Consider the following 21136-nt stretch of genomic DNA (forward strand, 5'->3'; position numbering starts at 1 on the left):
TACTGCTAAAGCAGGAGGTAATCTCCCTCCTACAAACAAATGCAATAGAACTGGTTCTTGTAGTGGACGGGCGCTGTTAGCCAGGTATGATAGGGCACATTGTGATGAACTCGAGTCCATAATGCAGCACCTCCCAGATAAATATAAAAACTGGGCCAATGAACTCCTACAGGAGAGTAAGCTTTAAACACTATCAATTCAAAGTACTCCCGTTCGGAGTCAAAACAGCACCAAGGGCCTAGCGGTAGTAGCAGCCCACTTAAGAAGACAACACATTCACGTCGTCCCATATCTCGACGACTGGCTCATAAAAGCCAGCTCATACAACCAGTGTGTACATCACACTCGCGTGACTATCCAACTACTCTACGACCTGGGGTTCACAGTAAACCACACCAAGTCTCATCTGCAACCGTCCCACACACAATACCTCGGTGCCACGATAGGCACCTCAAGAGCGCTAGCCTATCCCACTCCAGCCAGGATAGCAAGCATGCAGTCTCTCCTCCCCAAATTTCAACCTCGCCACTCTTCCAGCTCGAGTGTTCATGCAACTCATAGGGATGATGGCCTCTTGCATATTTATAGTGCCTCACGCAAGACTCCAGATGCGTCCGCTACAGGAGTGCTTAGCACGCCAATGGAACCAGGCTCAAGGTCAGCTAACAGATCTGGTGTTGGTAGATGGTCGCACTCATCGCTCTCTGCAGTGGTGGAACACCAAGAACCTTTCCAAAGGCCGACCGTTCCTAGAGCCAGTTCCTCAATTGTCATGACAGCGGACGCATCGCTCTCCAGCTGGGGAGCTCACCTATTACATCACTCCATGCAGGGCAGGTGGACTCCTCAACAAAAGTTACTCCACATCAACTACCTTGAGTTACTAGCCATATTCCTAGCCTTAAAAGCATTCCAAAAGCAAATATCAGGGAAAGCTGTCTTAATCCGCACGGGCAACATGACAGCCATGTACTACATACAGAAACAAGGCAGGACACACTCTCTGCAGCTCTCTCAGCTAGCACAGAGCATATGGAGGTGGGCTATACCTCAGAATATTTGTCTCCAGCCCAACATGTCCCGGGAGTCCAAAACACCATAGCCGATCTGTTAAGTCATCAAACACAACAAATCCATGAGTGGGAACTTCATCCGCAAGTTCTTCAGCCGTTCTTTCAAATGTGGGGGCAACCACAGATGGACCTCTTCGCCACCCACAAAAACGCCAAATATCCACACCCATTGTCCAAAGGCAATGTGATATGGATGAATTGGTCAGGCAGATTTGCGTACACTTTTCCGCCTCTCCCACTCATTCCACTGGTGGTGCGCAAACTATAGCAACACTCACTAACTCATTCTAGTTGCTCCATCTTGGGCCAGACAACCGTGGTACACCACATTACTGGAACTGTCCGTAGTTCCGCACCAAAAATCACACCTCACCACGCCTCTTAACCCTGAACCATAGAGAGATCAGACACCCGGACCCAGCTCAGCTCAACCTTGCGATATGGCTTCTGGGTTTTTAGAGTTTGGTTACCTTAACCTTCCCCCTGACTGTATGAACGTCATTAGAGAAGCTAGACGTCCCACCACGAGAGCCTGCTACGCAGCCAAGTGGAAGCGATTTGTGATATATTGTCATAACACCATCAATCCCCTAGACGTGTCTATATAACACATCATAGGGTACCTACTACACCTCCAAAGGTGCAACTTAGCCTATACGTCTATTAGACTGCACCTTGCTGCCATAGCAGCATACCTACAAAATAGACAACACATCACTTTTTAGGGTACCTGCCATCAAAGCCTTTATGGAAGGCCTTAAAAGATAATTCCTCCCAGAGTTCCACCCTCACCTGTGTTGAATTTAAACATCGTTCTCACAAGACTAATGGACCCTCCTTTTGAACCTCTACATAAATGTGAGCTACAATTCTTAACATGGAAAGTTGCTTTCCTAGTGGCCAATACTTCTCTTAGTAGAGTTAGTGAGCTACAAGCACTAACTATCCAGGAACCTTTCTTGCAAATCCATCATAATATAGTTGTTCTACGAACTAATCCTAAATTCCTTCCAGAAGTCATTTCTCCCTTCCACCTCAGTCTGTGGAGTTGCCCGTATTTTTCTCGCAACCACAGACAGTCGCAGAAAGAGCTCTTCATACTTTAGATGTTAAAAGAGCATTGCTTTAATACATCGAGAGAACACAGCCCTTTCATAAGACCAAACAACTTTGTGTCTTTCTCACCACCACACAAAGGCAACCCCATATCAAAGTCTGGGATAGCTAGATGGATCGTTAAATGCATACAAATTTGCTACCACAAATCAAAACGTACTTTATCTGTTCCTCCTAAAGCCCACTCTACACGAAAGATAGGAGCTTCTATGGAATTTTTAGGAAACGTTCCCTTAGATGACCTTTGCAGAGCAGCTACATGGTCTACACAACACACATTCACAAAACACTACTGTGTGGATGTGCAAACAAAACAAGCTAGTATGGGCCAGGCTGTCCTCAAAACACTATTTCAAACTACTGCAGCAGATACTGGTGGTCGTCGCTAAGGATGGGTACTGCTATGCAATCTATGCTAAGTGTGTGATCTGCAGCTCATATGCCTCGAACGGGAAATGCTACTTACCAGTATGCATCTGTTTTGGCATGTAGAGCTGCAGATTCACACACGCTCACCTGCCTTCCCCGCTACCTTTATCTGTTACAGTACCATATTATTTAGATACAGCATACATTGGCATCTTTCCTGTTTTCTTACAAAGCTCCATAATTTCCCTGCTGGCGAAAAACAATCTGAGGATGGAGCAGATGCCCATGCGCACTATGATCCAAAGGAGGAGTCGCCTATCTCGTGACTGCCAAAGACTTTCCAGGACAAAAAAAAGTGCAAACATCCGGGCCCAACACCAGATGGCGATCTATGCTAAGTGTATGGATCTGCAGCTCTACATGCCAAGAACAGATGTATACTGGTAAGTAGCATTTCCCTTCTGCACCCTCAGCCTCACCGGCTATCTGGCTTCCCCCTGAGATGTGTGGATTAAAGGTTACTCCACACTAGAACCAACAATTCCAAAAACACAATATGTGGTTGCGTTGTGGTCTGCAATCAATTTGTGATGTACATTAATTACTGTGAGCGATTTTGCACATACGCATTTAATTTACATTAAGGATCGAATCCCACCGTTCTGCCGTCAAATGTTGGAAGTGGGGGTCCTAGTCACTCACCGCCACCCACCAAATGCTGTAGTCGGGAGTCCCTGCCCCGCACCACGGTTGCCAGGTGTGAAATCCGGACCCCTCGTTTCAACGTTAGGCTAAGTAAGGACACCGTCTGAGATAGCCCTGCTTACCCCTTTAGTAGCTTGGCAAGAGCAGCCAGGCTCATCTCCAAGGCACGAGTGGACAGTATGTGCAACCACACCTACAGCAACCCACTGATGTCGCACGAGTTTTTATAAAAAAAAGTATAATCTTTATATAAGAAGATATACGATATGACCACACAATACAAAACAAGCATATAATACTGGGTAGTATTGCTTCCGGTGGATTGGTAGGTTCTAATTCCAACCACCACTTCTAACCAGCAGTTAAGTTCTAACCGTTCCCAAAAGGTTAGGCAGGTCGTATTGCTAGAATCACACACGTTGTAAAAGAAAAGAAATACTGAAATGCGTAATGATATACCGCCGTACTTTGCATTAGAGAAACCATGCCATACGTAGCGCCACAATCATGTACTTTGCAACAGAAGGAATAATGCAATGCGTATCCCTACCAGCATGCCCTGTGCAAGGAAGAAACAAAGCAATGCGTCACACTACAATCATGTACTGGTGCAATGGAAAAACAATGCAAGGCGCCACGTTACATTCATGTACTCTGCATGGGAACAATAACGCAGTGCGTAGGGCACCCAGCATGTAGTTCGTCAGGCACAAATAAGATCAGGTGTCATACCACAGTTCGATAGTTCGTTAGCAGCAGTAATGCAAAATGTAATACGACAGTTTAGGTGCTCCCGTTAACAGTTGTCCCCAATCCTAGATCAATGATGACACAAAAGTACCGCTTCTCACTCCGGCCCCAGTACTGCCCCTCCGTGGGCCAGCACAGGCCTAGATCCGAGCCAAAGCAACTGGCTCGCGCAGCTGACAGAAGCGAGAGGCCGAGAGTGTGTCCCTCCGGGCCCATACACCACCACAGGTGGTGTGTGATCCATGTTACCTGGGGGGGGAGGGGGGGGCGGCTGGCGACTCTCCTTCAGCGACTTGGGCCTTAATCCAGAAGTCTGTCAAATGAACACGGCGAGCTCAGCTCCTCTGGGGCTCCGGGCCGCTACTGTTTCACTCCGAGGGCCGATGACCTGGCCCTCCTTCTGGCGATTTACCTGAGTTTAATTTCACAAAAGAGATCATATCTCTGAGATTGAGTGCAAAACGAAAGACATTTTCCTATTCAGGAACGTGCTATCATTATCTACGATTTGAATTCCCTACTCAGGGGGATTAATTCGTTTGCACCAACTAATTTTGCTTAAAATATTGACCTGGAGAAATTTTGAGTGCGCAACTTCTGTTCTAACTTTTCACAAAAGTACCGCTTCTCACTCCGGCCCCAGTACTGCCCCTCCGTGGGCCAGCACAGGCCTAGATCCGAGCCAAAGCAACTGGCTCGCGCAGCTGACAGAAGCGAGAGGCCGAGAGTGTGTCCCTCCGGGCCCATACACCACCACAGGTGGTGTGTGATCCATGTTACCTGGGGGGGGGGGGGGCGGCTGGCGACTCTCCTTCAGCGACTTGGGCCTTAATCCAGAAGTCTGTCAAATGAACACGGCGAGCTCAGCTCCTCTGGGGCTCCGGGCCGCTACTGTTTCACTCCGAGGGCCGATGACCTGGCCCTCCTTCTGGCGATCTCCGTAGACACAGACCTGCACTGTGGAGACCTAATTCGATTTCGGTCCACACACTACCCAGGCACTCTTAATCAGCGCCTGTGGTTGCGCGTCCGAGACTCGCCTCTTTTCTGGTGCAAACAATGACTAGGCGCGCTTCACCAATGCCTCGGCTTGCACCACGACACGCACCTTGTGCGTCCGAGTCTCACCGCTTCTCCCGGTGCACACGAAGACAATGGGCTCTTCACCAACGCCTCTGCTTGCACTACGACACGCACCATGCACATCCGAGTCTCCTCTCTTCTTCCGGTGCACACAACGACCAGCCTCTCTTCACCAACGCCTCTGCTGCACCACGACACGCTCCTTTTGCGTCAGAGTTTCACCTCTTCGCTCTGTGCACACAACGACCAGGCGCTCCTCACCAACGCCCTGCCTGCATCCCGACACACTCCTTGTACGTCTGCGACTAAGTTTACTCCAAGTGTGCCCACAATCACAAGGCACGACTTCTGAGGGTCTCAAGCTGCAAAAGCACGCGCACACCGCTTTGCTTGGGACTTCTCCGGGAACTTTTATGTTCCTGTGTTTCCAAACAGGGAGCCAGCTCACCTCAGGCCCTTGGGGTTCAGGACACAGCACAAAGCGCAGTCCTGTTCAAGAAGTGGGGGAACTCCACCCACTGCAATGTCCCTTCGGTGTCTTCCTTAGTAAAAGCTACAACCTGCAGGCCAGCTCCAGATCACAAAGCAAGGGTCAGTCCTATCCAGCAGTCTCTTCAGCAACTTCTTCCTTGGCAGAAGTTCTTCTTGACCATGAAAATGTCAGAGCCTCTGCAGACTCGACCTGTCCATTTCGCCATTCAAAACACCAAATTCTAGGGGTTTCAGTTCTCTTAGTTATACCCCTTCAGGTCTTTGAAGTTCTTTGTGCTCAGGGGTCACTGGCCCCTGCCTAAATCAGTTTTGGGTATCTCCCTCCCAGTGTCACCTTTCCCCCTTTGATACAGGGGGTCTGGATCCTTAATCACTCAGCTGGAGATGGGTCAATTGGTTTATAGCACCAGCCCAGGCCTTTGCACCTCCCGGGCTTATCCTCCCCCCTACTCTCCAGATGCAGGGCAGCCTGGTGCCATCTCAACTCCTCCCTGGGTCAAGACTTCTCACAGCTTCTCTCACCTCCCAGATCCAGACAGTCAATCCACATTCAGCAGAGACCCACAGAAATGCTTAACGCACAAAACTCAGCCACTTTTTTCTAAAAGATTGGTTTCTGAAAACACAGTGACAAAACCACTTTCACAGAAAGATGTGTTATGACACTGTGAGTTCATACATACTAAACTTCACCTCTCCATTATAAACTTACAGGAAACTAGGCTACCAAAACACAATACCCAGCCTCCCCCATTCTATTCTATGGGCAGAATGGCCTTTCACCAGTGAAAAACTAAATGGAGTGTTTTTCACTGTCTGGCCATAACGCACACCTCAGTAAATGTCCTGCCTTTTACCTACACTGCACCCTGCCCAGGGGTTACCTGGAGCCTACCACAGGGGTGCCCCATGTGTATGCAAAAGGGAAAGTAAGGCCTGACAAGTTGTTGCACTTGTCAGGACAACATGCTAACTTAGCACTCTGCGCGCAGGCCCTACAGTGAAGGCCTGAGTTTCCTTCTCTGCGCGCCTTTGCATTACTAGCCCCTGCACACACAGTGCACATCGCTAGCGACTTTACTTGTAAGGCCAACGTACTAATCCTGGCCAACCAATTACCACTACACTTTACATAGGGAACCCTTGTACTGTGACACTGATTAGCAGTGGCAAAGTACCCAAAGCATCTACAGCAAAGGAGATGGAGGCAAAAAGTCTAGGGTAATCACGCCAAGCTATGCCAGGTCTAACAGAGATGCACCATGGGACAATAATACTGACCCGTTGATCAATTCTAATACAGATCCCAATACTGACAACGACCCAGATTTATAACCTTATAAACCTTCTCCACCAGACGATAAGGTAGGGTTTAAAGACCCAGTCAACAGAGCTGCTCAATACCATGGAGTGCAGCTCCACAAAGAGCCTCTTGAAGAGGACTTTTTATTCGAAACCTTAAGTTCTGCTAAAAAAAACACATACACTGCCTGTGCTTAAGGGTATATTGAACACATTTAAAGACCAAGTGCGCAAGAATTATAACTCCAAGAGTAGACAAAGTATAAAGCGTATCTACAGACCCAATTTACATCCGAGGTCAACTTCCATTAGACTCCTTAGTGGTTTCAAAGGCTCGTACGCGGACAAATTCACAAACCAGAGATGCCCCTCCTCCTGATAAAGAATCAAAGATTCCTCAGGCAAGCGATTTGCAGCACAGGCAGCCAATACTTGGTGTACAGCTCACACCCAGGCTCTGTTAGCTAGATATGACCGAGCTCATTTTGATGAATTGGAACAATTGCTCCAATTCTTGCCAGAAGAGCCAAAGCTAAGGCACATGATTTAATCCAAGAAGGGAAACTAATTTCTAACACTTCCATCAGGTGTGCTGTAGACTCAGCTGATACTGCTGCACGCACTATTAGCACCAGCGTTCTGCTTAGAAGACTTGCCTGGCTCAGGGTTTAAACCGGAGGTTCAAGCCTCCATCTTAAACCTACCCTTTGACAAAGAACACCTATTTGGACCTGTGGTAGATGCGTCATTAAAAAAAAAAATGAAGAAAGACCGATGTTGCCAAATCCATGGGAGCTTTACAAACATCTAATCGTTGTTCCTTTCACCACTCCTTTTACTGAGGAGGCTCAAAGACCATGCAGACAGACAGTTCCTCCACGTCATTTAGTGGTAACAATCAATCACACTCTTCAAGAGGTTACTTTTGAGGAGGATTTTGAGGAAACAATGGCAAGGGAAGAGGTAAAAGTAACATACCCCGTACTTCCCCTACCGCAAATATAAGTGACTTGTCTCCTCTTAATCCGCCCCCTCCCAGCCCCCCCATCATTCCAAGCCTGTCAGGGGACGTCTCTCTGTCTCTCCCAGTCTGGAATACCATCACTTCAGACAAATGGGTATTGCAACTTTTCCAATCTGGTTATTGCCTGGAGCTTACCACCTACCCTCCAATAATTCCTCCACTATCACACAAACTGTCTCTGGATCATATACACCTCCTCAAACAAGAGGTTCAGGCTCTTCTGCAAAAAGGAGCTATAGAACCTGTCCTATTACCGTATCAAGAAACAGGCATGTACTCCCTTTACTTTCTCATTCCCAAAAGGGACGGGTCTCTCAGGCCTATATTAGACCTCAGAGAATTAAACCTATACATTCATTCGGGTCACTTCCATATGGTCATACTCCAAAAGGTCCTTCTCCTACAGCAAGGCGACTTTGTCTACTCTAGACTTAAGACGCATACTTCCATATTCCAATACATCCCGCTCATCGCAAATACCTCAGGTTTGTCGTTGCGGGCAAACACTACCAATTGAAAGTGCTTCCCATCTAAATCACCACTGCTCCCAGAGGCTTTACAAAATGCCTAGCAGTAGGTTCTGCTCACCTGCGAAGACAAAACATCCAGGTCTTCCCATACTTAGACGACTGGCTCATCAAAGCCAGTTTGCACCAAAGGTGTCTGCAACACACACAAAGCACACTGCACCTGCTGCACAGTCTAGGCTTCACGGTCAATTTATTGAAGTCACACCTACAACCTTTAATGACACAAACACACTTGGGGGCCACTCCGGAAACTCAAAGCTCTGGCCTTTCCAACGGCAGCCACTATCAGAAATATTCAAGCTCTGGTGTCAGTTTCAATCCAATCACTCCCTTCAAGCACGAGTATACATGCAGTTACTCGCACTGCACGTTTGGAAGCCTTGGCACCATCTCGCCAGGTTAGATCTGAGCTGGCACGAGCATCAGCCCCGTGGTTCTCTGCTGCCTTGGCGGCCAAGAAAAGGCACTGCAAGAGGCTGGAGAGAATTTGGAGGAGGCACTATGATACATCGGCTAAGCAGTCTTACAGAGCAGCAGTGAAAGAATATCACAGGGAGCTCGTTGCAGAGAAAAAATCCTATTTGGCCAGAAGGATCGAGGAAGCAGATAGCTCCTGCAAAGAGATCTTTAAGATTGTTAAAGAATTCACCTCTCCCTCCTGCTGCACTTCTGCATCTGCTCTCTCGGAACCTTGGATCATGGAGCTTGCAGTATTTTTTACTAATAAAATACGTACTATCCAGTCAGCGTTGCAAGGAACCCAGATCATCTTGAGCAAAGGTTCAGAGGTCGATGGCCTTTCCAACCCCTGGTTATGCCCACCAGCTATGCATATGGATTCTGTGGGCCCTACCCTGCACTGTTTTCCCTCTTTAGAGCCTCAGGCCTCGCTTGACCTTTTGTCTAGCCTGAAATCTGGCTCTCCTCTGGACCCTTGTCCCGCCAAGTGTCTTGCGACCCTGGCACCTGCCCTTAATCCGATCATCAACCCTCTCATTAATGCATCTTTGAAGTCGGGCAAAGTCCCCTCCTCCTGGAAACAGGCCTTAGTTCTTCCCCTCATTAAAAAACCAAATGCAGATGCTAAACTGCATTCTAATTATAGGCCAATCTCGCTGCTTCCTGCCCTGGCCAAGATCACTGAAAAGTGTGTTCATACCACCCTTACCAACTTTGTAGAGGGCAACTCCCTTTTACATCAGTCACAGTCTGGATTTAGATCTAACCTGAGCACCGAGACCGCTCTTCTTGAGGTTACTGAGATTGTGAAGGAGTCCCTCGATAGGGGTGGAAAGGCCCTGCTTATCATGCTTGATTTGTCGGCGGCCTTCGACACCGTCCCCCACGACCTCCTCCTAATTAGACTCTGGGAGATTGGGCTGCGGGGTACGGTGTTCGCATGGTTTCAGTCTTTTTTGGCTGATCGGACACAAACGATCTGGGCTCCCCCTTTCTCCGCCCGGATGCCGCAGCTTAAGGTAGGGGTCCCGCAGGGCTCCATACTGAGTCCTTCCCTCTTTAAAATCTTCCTTACACCTCTTGCGGCACGGGTGGAGGAGCTAGGGGCCCAGATCATATCCTATGCGGATGACACACAGCTCCTGTTCACTTGTGACAGGGGCTGTGACTTTGATGGAGCAGCCATTCGGAAGTGTTTGGAGTTTGTGTTTGACTGGTTTGGGAAAAATGGCCTCAAATGCAACTCCGATAAATCCGAAATATTGTTCTTTGGCTGTCCTGCAGACCCACGTTGGAAGCTATGGTGGCCTTCGGCAATGTCTCCCCCTGCCAGCGATTCGGTCACAGCGAAGAACCTGGGTATGATGGTCGATAACACTCTTTCCTTTAAAACCCAGGTTGCTGGCTTGACTGGGAAGTGCTTTGCCATCTTAAGGATGTTGCGCAAGTTTCTGCCCTATTTATCTTTGGAGCATAAGAAAATTACGGTGCAAGCATTAATTGGCTCGCGCCTAGACTACGCCAACACCCTGTACTTAGGTCTTCCTGAGTATCTGCTGACTCGTCTGCAGATAGTTCAAAATTCTGCAGCCAGGGCAATCTTCGGTTTAACTAGAAGATCTAGGGCCAGCAATCTCCTTGTCTCTCTGCATTGGTTGCCGATTCGTAAGCGTATCTTCTTCAAGACCCTAACTACAGCTTTTAGGGCGCTTCACAATTTCGGCGCTGAATATCTGCAGAGAAGGGTCAATTTCTATCTTCCATCTAGACCTCTGAGATCTGCTGCCCAGGCCAAGGCTATCGTTCCAACAGTGAAGCGTGCTCGCTGTGGAGGTCGCTCCTTTAGTTACCTTGCACCCCGCCTCTGGAACACATTTCCCTTGACGTTGCGGGTGTGCACCAATCTCTCGGTTTTTAGGAAAGGACTTAAAACCTATCTGTTTGCTTTGTAATGCTGTTATGGTTAATTCTGGTTGTGTTCTCTGTTATGGCTGTTTGCTTGCTGCTGGTATTTGGTGTGATGATCTTTAGCGCCGGGACGCTCTTTGGAGCAGCTGAGCGCTCTACAAAACAAACAGTAACATAACATAACATAACTGATGGCCTCTTGCATTATAATAGACCTACATGCAAGACTCCATATGCGTCCCCTTCAGGAATGTTTAGCCCGTCCGTGGAGTCAGTCGGGGTCAATTGAAAGATCTAGTGTTGGTGGACGGCCGCACACATTGTTCTCTGCTGTGGTTGAACCCACAAAATGTATCTAAAGGGCGGCCGTTCATCGACCCGGTTCCACAGACATTCCTAACAGCAGATTCATCACTCACAGGTTGGGGAGCTCATTTCCAGACTCACACTGTTCCAGGGTTGTGGAATCCGAAGCAAAAACAGCTTCATATCAATCAACTGAAACTGCTAGCAAAATATTACTAGTGCTCAAATCATTTCAGACCCACCTTATAGGCAAAGCTGTCCTAGTCAGGGATGTTTGCCTACACTTTTCTACCTCTCCCACTCCCATCAGTGGTTCGAAAGCTCAAGAAAACATTCCTAACACTAATTCTGGTTGCTCCAACATGGGCCCGGCAACCATGGTTCACCTCCCTGTTGGAGCGTTCAGTAGTTCCGCATCACAAACTACGCCTCACACCCAGTCTCCTCACTCAGAGTCAGGGAGGCATAAGGCATCCAAATCAGCTGAACCTTGCGATTTGGCTCCTGAAGTCTAGTTTGGTTATCTAAACCTTCCACCGGACTGTATTCATATTATTAACGAGGCCAGAAAACCTACTGCAAGGGCTTGCTGTGCAGCCAAATGGAAACGGTTTGTCATTTACTGCAATAACATCATCAGCCTGTTAAATGCTTCAGTACAAAATATTATCTGCTATTTGTTGCACTAACATCCCTCAAATCTAGCTTACACATCCATAAGACTACATCTTGCTGCAATTGCTGCCTATCTGCAAAACAGGCATGTGTCCCTTTTCAGAGTGCCTGTGATCAAAGCATTGATGGAAGGACTAAAAAGAATAATTCCTCCAACACTTCCACCTGCACCGGCTTGCAATCTCATTATTGTTATTGTTGTCACTTGGAAAGTGGCATCCTCATTGCCATTACATCACTGAGGAGAGTAGGTGAGCTTCAGGCATTAACTATTGAAGAACCCTTTTTCCGCTTACACAAAGACTAAGTGGTTCTTCGTACTAATCTTAAATTCCTACCAAATATAATATCTGCCTTTCATAGAAACCATTCTGTTAAGTCACTTTTTTTTCCGCTCAATAAGATTATGTTGAGCTCTTCAAACATTAGACGTTCAAAGAGCTTTACTATACATCTAAAGGACAAAACCCTTTCGTAAGACACAGCAACTCTTCATGGCTTTTGCGCCATTGCACAAAGGCAATCCTATCTCAAAGTCCGGCATTTCAAGGTGGATTGTAAAATGCATTCAAACATTCTATGCAAAAGCTAAAAAATATTTACAAACCCCCCTAGGGCTCATTCTACCAGCAAAATAGGGGATACTATGGCATTTTTAGGGAACATTTCCATTGCAGACATCTGCAAAGCTGCAACATGGTCTGCACCGCACACGTTCCCCAATCACTATTGTGTAGATGTGTTGGCGAGACAACAAGCTAATGTAGGCCAGACAGTACACTTTTTCAAACAACTGCAACAGCTACAGGTTAGGCACCGCTTTGGGAGCAAACTGCTGTATAGTTAATGCAAAGCATGTGATCTACAGCTCACATGCCTTGAATGGAAAATGCTACCAGTAGACATCTGCTCTTGGCATGTATAGCTGTAGATAAACATGCGCCCACCCGCCTTGCCGGGTACCTGTTGCAGTTAATTACTTAATCATTTATTACATACATATGCATGGACGTCTCTAATCTATCCTACTAACTCCATACTCGCCCTCTAACGGGAAATAATCTAACAATGGAGTCGATACCCATGTGCACTATCACCGAAAGGAGTCGTCGCCTACCTTGTGACTGGAAAATACTTCTTTGAACAAAAACAACTTGCAAACATCCGGACTCAACACTAGATGGCAGGAGTATGCAAAGCATGTGAATCTACAGCTCTATATGCCAATAGAGATGTCTACTGGTAAGTAACATTTTCCTTATAGGTGGATAGTGCCTCACATATAAGTCTTGAGTTACCTAATGAAACTCGAATTGGTTGACTCTACAAGAGGTAAAGCTGCTACAAAAATCCCCATTTGAGAAATATGAAAAACTGCCACTTGGAGGTTACAAGGAACTAATTCCTTGAGTCATACACCCAGGTAGGCCAAGCTTCCTCAAGGAACCTTTTTGAGTAGAACACATAGACGTTTGTTTTCCTCTTCTTTCTTGATGTGGGATGGGTGTGTATTCTTTTAAGTGCTAGGACTAGCAATGAGAATTTACTGGAAGAGAAGGAAACCTTACCTATAATCTTCTCCTCTAGGGGGAGTAAGTTTAAGCCACCATCTCTTCTCTTCGGAGGAATGAACCATGTGCTGATATGACATTCTGTGCAGCATCCTATCGTTTCCTATCAGACCTAACTTTTATTGACCAAGTCTGATGGGAAACTAGAGAAGTGGAATTCCTTAAGTGCAGTGTCACTTTTTGAGTCTGATTTTTGCATCCTATCTGGCTACATTGCCAAGCTTACCTCTGCTTCCTATATTTAAGGAAAACTAAAGGTTGTGAACTTTCTGATTAAGTTATTAATTCTTTAAAATACAACTGGCTTCTTTGTTTGCAAGATAATAACTCAAATCTGGCCAGTAGGGCCTTCAATCACTCTGCAAAATGTTTTTTGTTTTTTTTTGTTTTTTTTTTTCAAAAAAACCTTTATTGACACAAAGGAGCAATACAGGAACAATCGCCCTTCGGGCGTATTGCAACGCAGAGGGAGGGGGGAGGTCCTCGTGATGGTAGTAGAGGTCACACTTACACAGCTGTTTAGCCGACATCCCGGAGGACCGGCGGCGTTCCCACCGTCAATAAATTAGTAGCACCCACGCAAAGTCTCGGCTACAGCCGGATCTGTGGCAGACTCCCCGCTCTACGTTAGTGTGGCCGCTGTATTCGTAGGTACCCACGCGCCTACCACAACCCACATCTCTGACGTAGCCCCTGAAAGCTCCAACCGTTACCCTAACCCCCCCCCCTCCCACTCACCACACACGCACTGCCGAACCCCCATGTCCCTGACATCACTCTGCAAAATGTTTATTTGCTTTGCAAAATAGACTTTTGATCAGAAAAACTGGTGTGTGTAAACACACACACACTTATATGATTTATGAATGTCCCACATGTGGGCAGGTCCATTCAATGTTCATGAGGATCCCCCTTCTCGTTGTGTTACTTACATGTGGCACAGTGCCCACTTTAAAAGCTGGGTCAGCGAAAATAACTCACTTTACGTTTGCTCGACCTTTGATTAACCCTGGGCGTAGTTCTCGTAGTAGCACTACGCGAAGTGCACTTCGCAAACTGCGTAGTGCGCTGTTCGCAATGATTGCACAGTGCCGGATGCTTGTCCGCACTGTGCAATCATTGCAAACGGCATCTCGCATATTGCAAGCGGTCGTTTTCTGCTGCTCGAGTAGATTTTTACTCGAGCGGCAGCTTTCTCAACCCGGACTGGTAGTTTCTCCTCACGAGCGGTTGCGAGCATACGCGACCACCTGCAATGAGAAACCTGACCTCCCTGCGTTGAGAACCTTGCCGGGAGGTTTATTTTCCATGCTCACGATCTTGATGTTGCTGATTGCGACGAGGAAAAGTCTCGCCGGATGTCATTTTGCTCGCTCGCAGTCGCCAACTTGATGTTGAGGACCTCGAGTGAGCAAAAAATGACCGCTACGCGCTTTTGCACTGTGCTACGTGCAATTTGCGTAGCACGAAGTAGCGCAAACTACGCGAGCGTAGCGTAATTGTCCGCCCAGGCCTACCTTTGATACAAGGTGTCTGTATATTTTGTGTGTTCTTAAAGGTTTTCAAAAGTGTTAATATTCTAATTTTGCCAGTTATCATGAATCCCTTATTAAGTTGAATGCTGAGTGTCCCAAATGTGTTGATGCACTCAGTTTTGAGGTCATTATTTTTAGGGTTTCCCCTCAAGCTAGCTTTGACAACTGTAGGGGCCGTTGCAATGACACAGGCACTGCTGAAGCCCCCTGGTCAGATTCAAGCTGTGCCTAAGTGGATACATTGCATGGCACCTTATTGCAGTAATGGGAGGGGTTTGATGGGCACCTTGGCCCTCTGCCTATGACACTGAAGTACCCGAGTTCATTGGTATAATCAGTGAGACTGAGAGAGGACTGCTCACGGAAGCTTCAGGGGTGCGTTTGGGTGGTAGGGTTACGAAGTTGACCAGGATCGCTGTTTGGTAAGACTGTTAATCTACTTTTTATATAACTATACTATACTGGAGGAGGAGCCAAGATGGCGACTGAGATGGCAGCGTAGGCTCCCGGCTCCGTGAATCTCCGCATCCCGCACAGATATCCTACATGAGATCCTCAGCCTGCGCTACATGCCCGTGTTGGTGATTGAGAGCGGCAACCGATCGTGTGATCCTGAAGCTTCTAGCGGCGGTACCGCCCGAGAAATGCTCGTTTGAAGTTTGCGGCCTGGGCAGCCCTGGGGCCGGGACCTCGAGTGGACAACATGGCCGGGCGGCAGTTCAACAACAGCGGCCATTGGTGACTGAGTGGAGTCGGAATACCGAAGCGGCGCGAACATCGGCCTGAATCTCGCTGTGGTCACTCCTATCACCGAGAATAGTGTGACGGGTGCATACCCGGGGTGACGATTCCGGGGGTTATCGGCGATTGCCTGGACCCTCGCCAATGATTTGATCGGTCGCGGCCTGTGGCTCGTCCCGATCTGCGCGGGCTGCTCCCGGTTTTCGCAGACGCGGGCCCAGGGGGAGAACGACTGTCACCTGTGACCACACACTGGATACACATCTCGCCTGCCTCCGGACCCTTGTTTGCAGCGACATGGAACTTGATGTGCTTGTGACTGAGACCCGGTCCCCATCTGGGGTGGCCCTGCCCTGCGGCCATCTTGATGGGATGGACTCTATCATCCTGTATGCTGGGTCGCAGCGAGATTGGGAGTGTGTGGCGCAGAGGAGCGTGGCGGAGCGAGCGCGGGGGGCCGTGCTGGGGTACGGTGACCTCCTCGATGCTCTCGGAGCCCTTTATTCCACCCTGGTTCATGGCGCCCGGGTATTGGGGAGGAAGCTTGATGGTATTGTGTTGGCGTCGGAACAATTGCGGTCTTCCTGTCCCCAGGTACATGAGGCACTGTCTCACCTTTCACAGGAGGAAAGTACCGTGACCGCCTCTGTGAATAAGGGACGGATGGAAACTTTGGACACTGTGGCGGCGTGTGGTCGGCTGGCTGTGGGGTCGGTCTGTTCTGGAGATTTTGGACTTGAGCGGAGGGTGGTGGCTTTGTCCCATGCGCGGCATCCGGCGCCCCAGGCAATCTTCACGCAACGGTCGCCTGCTCCGGCTGATTCCTCCTTCCTGGACCTCGTGTGTGGCGTAGGCCTTGGGGCAGTTCTGGGAAAGGTGATCTCCCATGATGATGACTGTGTTGGTGCTCCGAAACGTCCTCCCCACATGTGTGTGTCCCTTCCTGGTCATTTTTGGACGCTCATCTTCCTTGTAACCTCGGACATGATAATGGATCGCTGGGTATGCACTGGTGGTTTCGCAAAGAGTGGCCAAGGATAAGGCTGATCCTTTGGAGGTTGTCATTTCATAGGCGGGCGGGCTTGGGGGTTGTGTGCTTTCACGATGTACCTAATAGTGTAGTCGGTGAATACTGCTCCCCATTCCCCTCAGACATGGCCGAACTTTTGCTGTTTAATGTTCGTTGGGGAGGAAGATATTGTGCGGGAGGGAGAAGCCGGGGGCCTGGTTGAAGGCCCTCCTCCAGTTTATTATTATTCTCTCCCCTTTTCTGTTAGGGGGGATTTCCTCTCTTTTCCCTTTTTCTCTGTTTCTTCTATATTTCGGGTCTGGTTCTGGGGCGACAGGCACGCTGCGGGGGGGGGGGGGGGCCGTAGTCATCTGCAGAGGTGCAGGGTGGGGGGTTGGGGGAGGGGCTTCTATAGTCCTCTATCGTGTTTCTATGGCCTTCTTTTTCTTCTCTTATTCTTCTATGTCTTTCTTTTCTGGGGTCAGTGCGGTAGGTTTCCTTCGTGGCCAATCATTGTTTTTCATTTGTGCCTCATTTCCGTGGGGTTTTCTGGGTCCTAGGGCAGGAGACCGCAGGCGCAAACGGCTCGTGATATCCCTCCACATCCTGAACTTCCTGTTTCAGCGCCATTGATTTGATAGATTGCTATTTACTGCTTGACGTTCACTATTCTGCCTGCCAATTTTCGCTGTTGAGAACTTGATTGGCACCTGATCCTTCTATCCTTTATTGTAAAATGAAAACCTTTTATATCCTGTTTTCCCTCTTGGGCTGTTCAGTGGATAAGAGAATACTGGCATGGAGAATCGACTTCCCGAGGTGCTGCATGTGATTTAATCTGCTCGCTGTTACTTTCACTGTTTAGCGGCCGGACCCGAGGGTTGTAGGCCCATACTTGTCTTTATTTGCAATGTCAATAAAGGTTTTTCAAAAAAAACAAAAAAACTATACTATACTGTGCATTGTCCTCTTGTATTCTTTACGCAAATAACAAACGCCAATAAAGAAAAGAAAAACTATTGGGGGGATAGATTCCCTCTTCTTCCAGATGTAATACTCTTGTCCTATTGCTGTTGCGTATTAGGTCAGCCTTGTTTTGTTACTGTTTGAAATACTTGAAGAGCTGGAAGCACCATCCTGAGCTCCGATATATGGATGTAGTCCTGTGCCATGATGGATATCCACCTGCTCTGAATTCATACCCTGGGCATGTGCGCCCCTCCACCCTGGGGTGCCCACCTTGTTTGAGATGTTTGTGCCTGTGAATCTGAGACTGGCTTTTATGAACTTGCCCTCCTCACAATAGGCTGGAGCACTAGGAGATAAATAGACTATGGCAGGCAATAAAGCTTCTGTTGATGTTACCGATAGGTTACTTTGTATTTAAACTAGGATTCCCAGCCTCTCGACTGGGAAAATTTCAAAGCATATGTATGTATGAAATACACCAGATAGTTGCATGTTAATACAAGTATCTTGTTTACAGTGCATAGGCATGGTAAAACTGTGGTATATAACAAATATGTCCCTATGATGCTGCTGTCTTGAACAGATGTCCTGTTTCGGCGCAGCGGTCAAGAGTATAAAATTCCATTGATGACACGGTTTGTTTAGGGTGGCTGGAGTTTGGGGTTATGAAAAAGCATCAATCAGTGGAGAAGTTAAAATTCCTGGCCTGACCCCATTGTTTCCTCTGATCTTACCATCAGGCATAGCTGAAATCAAGGATAACAAAGTGGAGCTGTTGAAAGTAGACGAGGCGTCGGAGGAGTATCGTCAGGTGATTCGGACTTTTTACGACAGTCTAGAAGCCTATCATTGCAAGATCAAGATTGTTAAGGTAGTGTATACACTCATTGCATCATTGTATTGGGTCCACTCCATCACCCTAGAAGTACAGAAAGAAACTCAAGACTCCTCTTTTCAGGCAGCAACTCATGCCATCTCATTCTGCTTTGCCTGTTGTGTTCCCTCTGCTCTGTCTGTTTCGTCCACTCTGCCATTGCCCATGCCATCATGAACTCTGTCCTTTGTCATCCCCGCTGCTGTAGAGCATGCCATCACTTCTAAATTGCCCATTTGGTCATTAACAATTTTTTTGTCAGTCTTCCAGGGGTAGTGGATCGTCAAAGGTCCAGGATTCTTCTTCAGAGCGTCGTCCAGGGATATCTAGTTTGCAATGGCAAGGGTTCCCTAACTTATACTGAAAGGAAGGGAGGGACTAGCTCTTTGACCCCTCCTATGGGAGGGTCAGGGGAGTGGGTGGCTACACCCACTTCCCTTTGTCCAGTTTCGCGCCAGAGCAGGGGCAGGTAGCCCATGAACCGGTTTGAGCTGGCATATGCACAGAGGAGCCTACTGCTCCCCCAGTGCAGGACTTCAAAGCACTCTAGGACTGCACCCACCCAGCCCCAATACACTAAACCCTGTCTGGGAGGTGGTTACACCTCCCTGTGACAGGATGCCTATTGTTGGGCCTCCTCCACTGCGAGTTTCGGTCATCAGCAGGAGGGCAGCCCAGTGTCTGTGACTGGTGGCATCCATTTTGTGATGCCAGGGCTCTTCAGGATTATACCGTGTTTCCACAGTAAGTACATGTCTATCCCTCTAGAAGGGTGGGATCATACTCCCACACCAGTTACTGGTGTGGGGGTATGATTCCAAAGAGTTTGACACCAAACACATGTTTTGATGCAGCCATTCCAAAGTTGGCATTAACCGCGAGGTTATAATGCACTTAAGAGTATATGGTTTAACTGCATCCACAAACGGCCACAGAGAATAGACTCTGAGAGCTGCAGAGGGGCCCTGCTCAGGAAGAGGCACCCCCTCACATGGAAACCAAGCACCCTGCCCTCAGGATTGATAGGGCCTGTGGAGAGGTGTGGCTCACTGGTCGTGGAGAGGTGTGGCTCACTGGTTAGAGGCGGCAGATCCGCAAGCAGAGAATCGGCCAGGGACCAGGGTTCAATTCCCGACGCGGCAGGGTCGTCGACCAGGGTCAAAACTGACTCGATAATTCTCGCCTCGGTACCTACTCTAACCAGGAACACACTCGGCAACTCTGGGCATTAGCTTGCCTCATCTCCACAACGGCCCCCCACATTCGCCGGGGATGCCTGGTTTCACCTTGGAGATACCCAGGAGGGACCATCTCACAGGGATAGCCAGGACGGGTTCCCCAGCGGTCTACAGCGCTACGAGGCCTCAGGGTAGCAGTGCGCTTTACAAGACCCATACATTTACAAGACACATACATACTTGGGGGTGACTAATTTGTGTAAATGTGTGTGCATGGTGAGATATAGTGAACCTAGATCTCAGTGAGGAGTGCCAGCACTACCTCACCCAGGCTGCAGTAGCAGGCCTGTGGTGTCAGATTTAGTCTACTTCCCAGGGGTGGCATAATACATGCTTCAGCCCCTGGTAGGCCTGTAAAGTATCTATGCCCTTGGTACCCAAGGTACCATATACTAGGGGCTCATAAGGTACCACAGTATCCAATCACTAGTGCACCTAATATGCACTCCAAGTTGTTTAGAGAGCCTGGGGCCCTGTTTAGCAGGGTCCCAGCCAGAAACCAGTGTAAACATCAGAAAAAAAGTTGGGGCAACATAAGGTGCAGATCCTACTCTCCTACATGTGGCCTCTACATTAAGTGTGTGTGTGTGTGTATAATCTGGGTGCCGTACTGTGTACGGTGGCTTTCTGTAGTAGTGTGCGCACACCAGCTGCATTACTAGCGCCGGCATAACCTTTTTGTGTGCGCACACACCCTAGCTGCAGTACTAGTTGTGTGTATTTGTGCACTTACTCTGGTGAAGGGAGCCGCGTGTATTCGTCAGCTGGCTGCGGTGCTAGCAGCGTGGTGAGTGTGCGCCCCGCTTGCTCGGGAGGCATCACAGATGCTTTACTGCTCCCAATAACGGTGGGTGCTGTGCTGCCCCCGGCTGTAGTGTAACTGTATGTTCGTGAAGATACTGGACTAGCAGCATGTGCTCTGGCTGTGGTACTAGTAGTTTTGTGTTTGCTCTCACACTACTTTGACAGCAGTGCTAGTAATTTACAGCGTGCATACAATGGCTGTAAAGTAGACATCGTGTACACTGCTGGGGGGGTGTGTGACCATTCCTAGGTGCCCGACACCTACACACTAAGCAAAGTGTGTGCACGTGACAGAACATGTCCACTCTTCATTGAATGTATGGAAATATGGGTGGATGAAACATTTTAAAGGTGAAACGTGTATCTTCATGGCTCTATAGGAGCCAGTAACAGACACATTATGTATTTGGGGGCATGTGGCACGCACATATTTTGGGGTCCACTTTTAGAACATTGTGACCTAATTAGTGTAGACAGCCCTTTAAATGGGGAGGTACCATCTGGTACTGATAACCTGCACTTCTTTAATGTAAAAATCAGAGTATCTGCACTTCTCAGCACAGCTGAACTACATTTAATGGAAGAGTACTGGCACTTCCCAGG

General features: G+C 48.2%; 1 protein-coding gene across 6 annotated transcripts in view; it reads left to right on the plus strand.

The window, feature by feature from the left end:
• PARP10 (poly(ADP-ribose) polymerase family member 10) overlaps positions 1 to 21136 on the plus strand; it is a 447966-nt gene that overhangs the window by 328442 nt on the left and 98388 nt on the right. For all 6 annotated transcript variants that reach the window (XM_085604387.1, XM_085604383.1, XM_085604388.1 and 3 more), the window contains one exon: positions 18358 to 18488. In XM_085604387.1, coding sequence (XP_085460513.1) covers positions 18358 to 18488 — 131 coding nt within the window. The remainder of the gene's footprint in view (positions 1 to 18357; positions 18489 to 21136) is intronic.

The sequence above is a fragment of the Triturus cristatus genome, chromosome 5_1 (genome assembly GCF_964204655.1).
Source record: "Triturus cristatus chromosome 5_1, aTriCri1.1, whole genome shotgun sequence".
Lineage (NCBI taxonomy): Eukaryota > Metazoa > Chordata > Amphibia > Caudata > Salamandridae > Triturus > Triturus cristatus.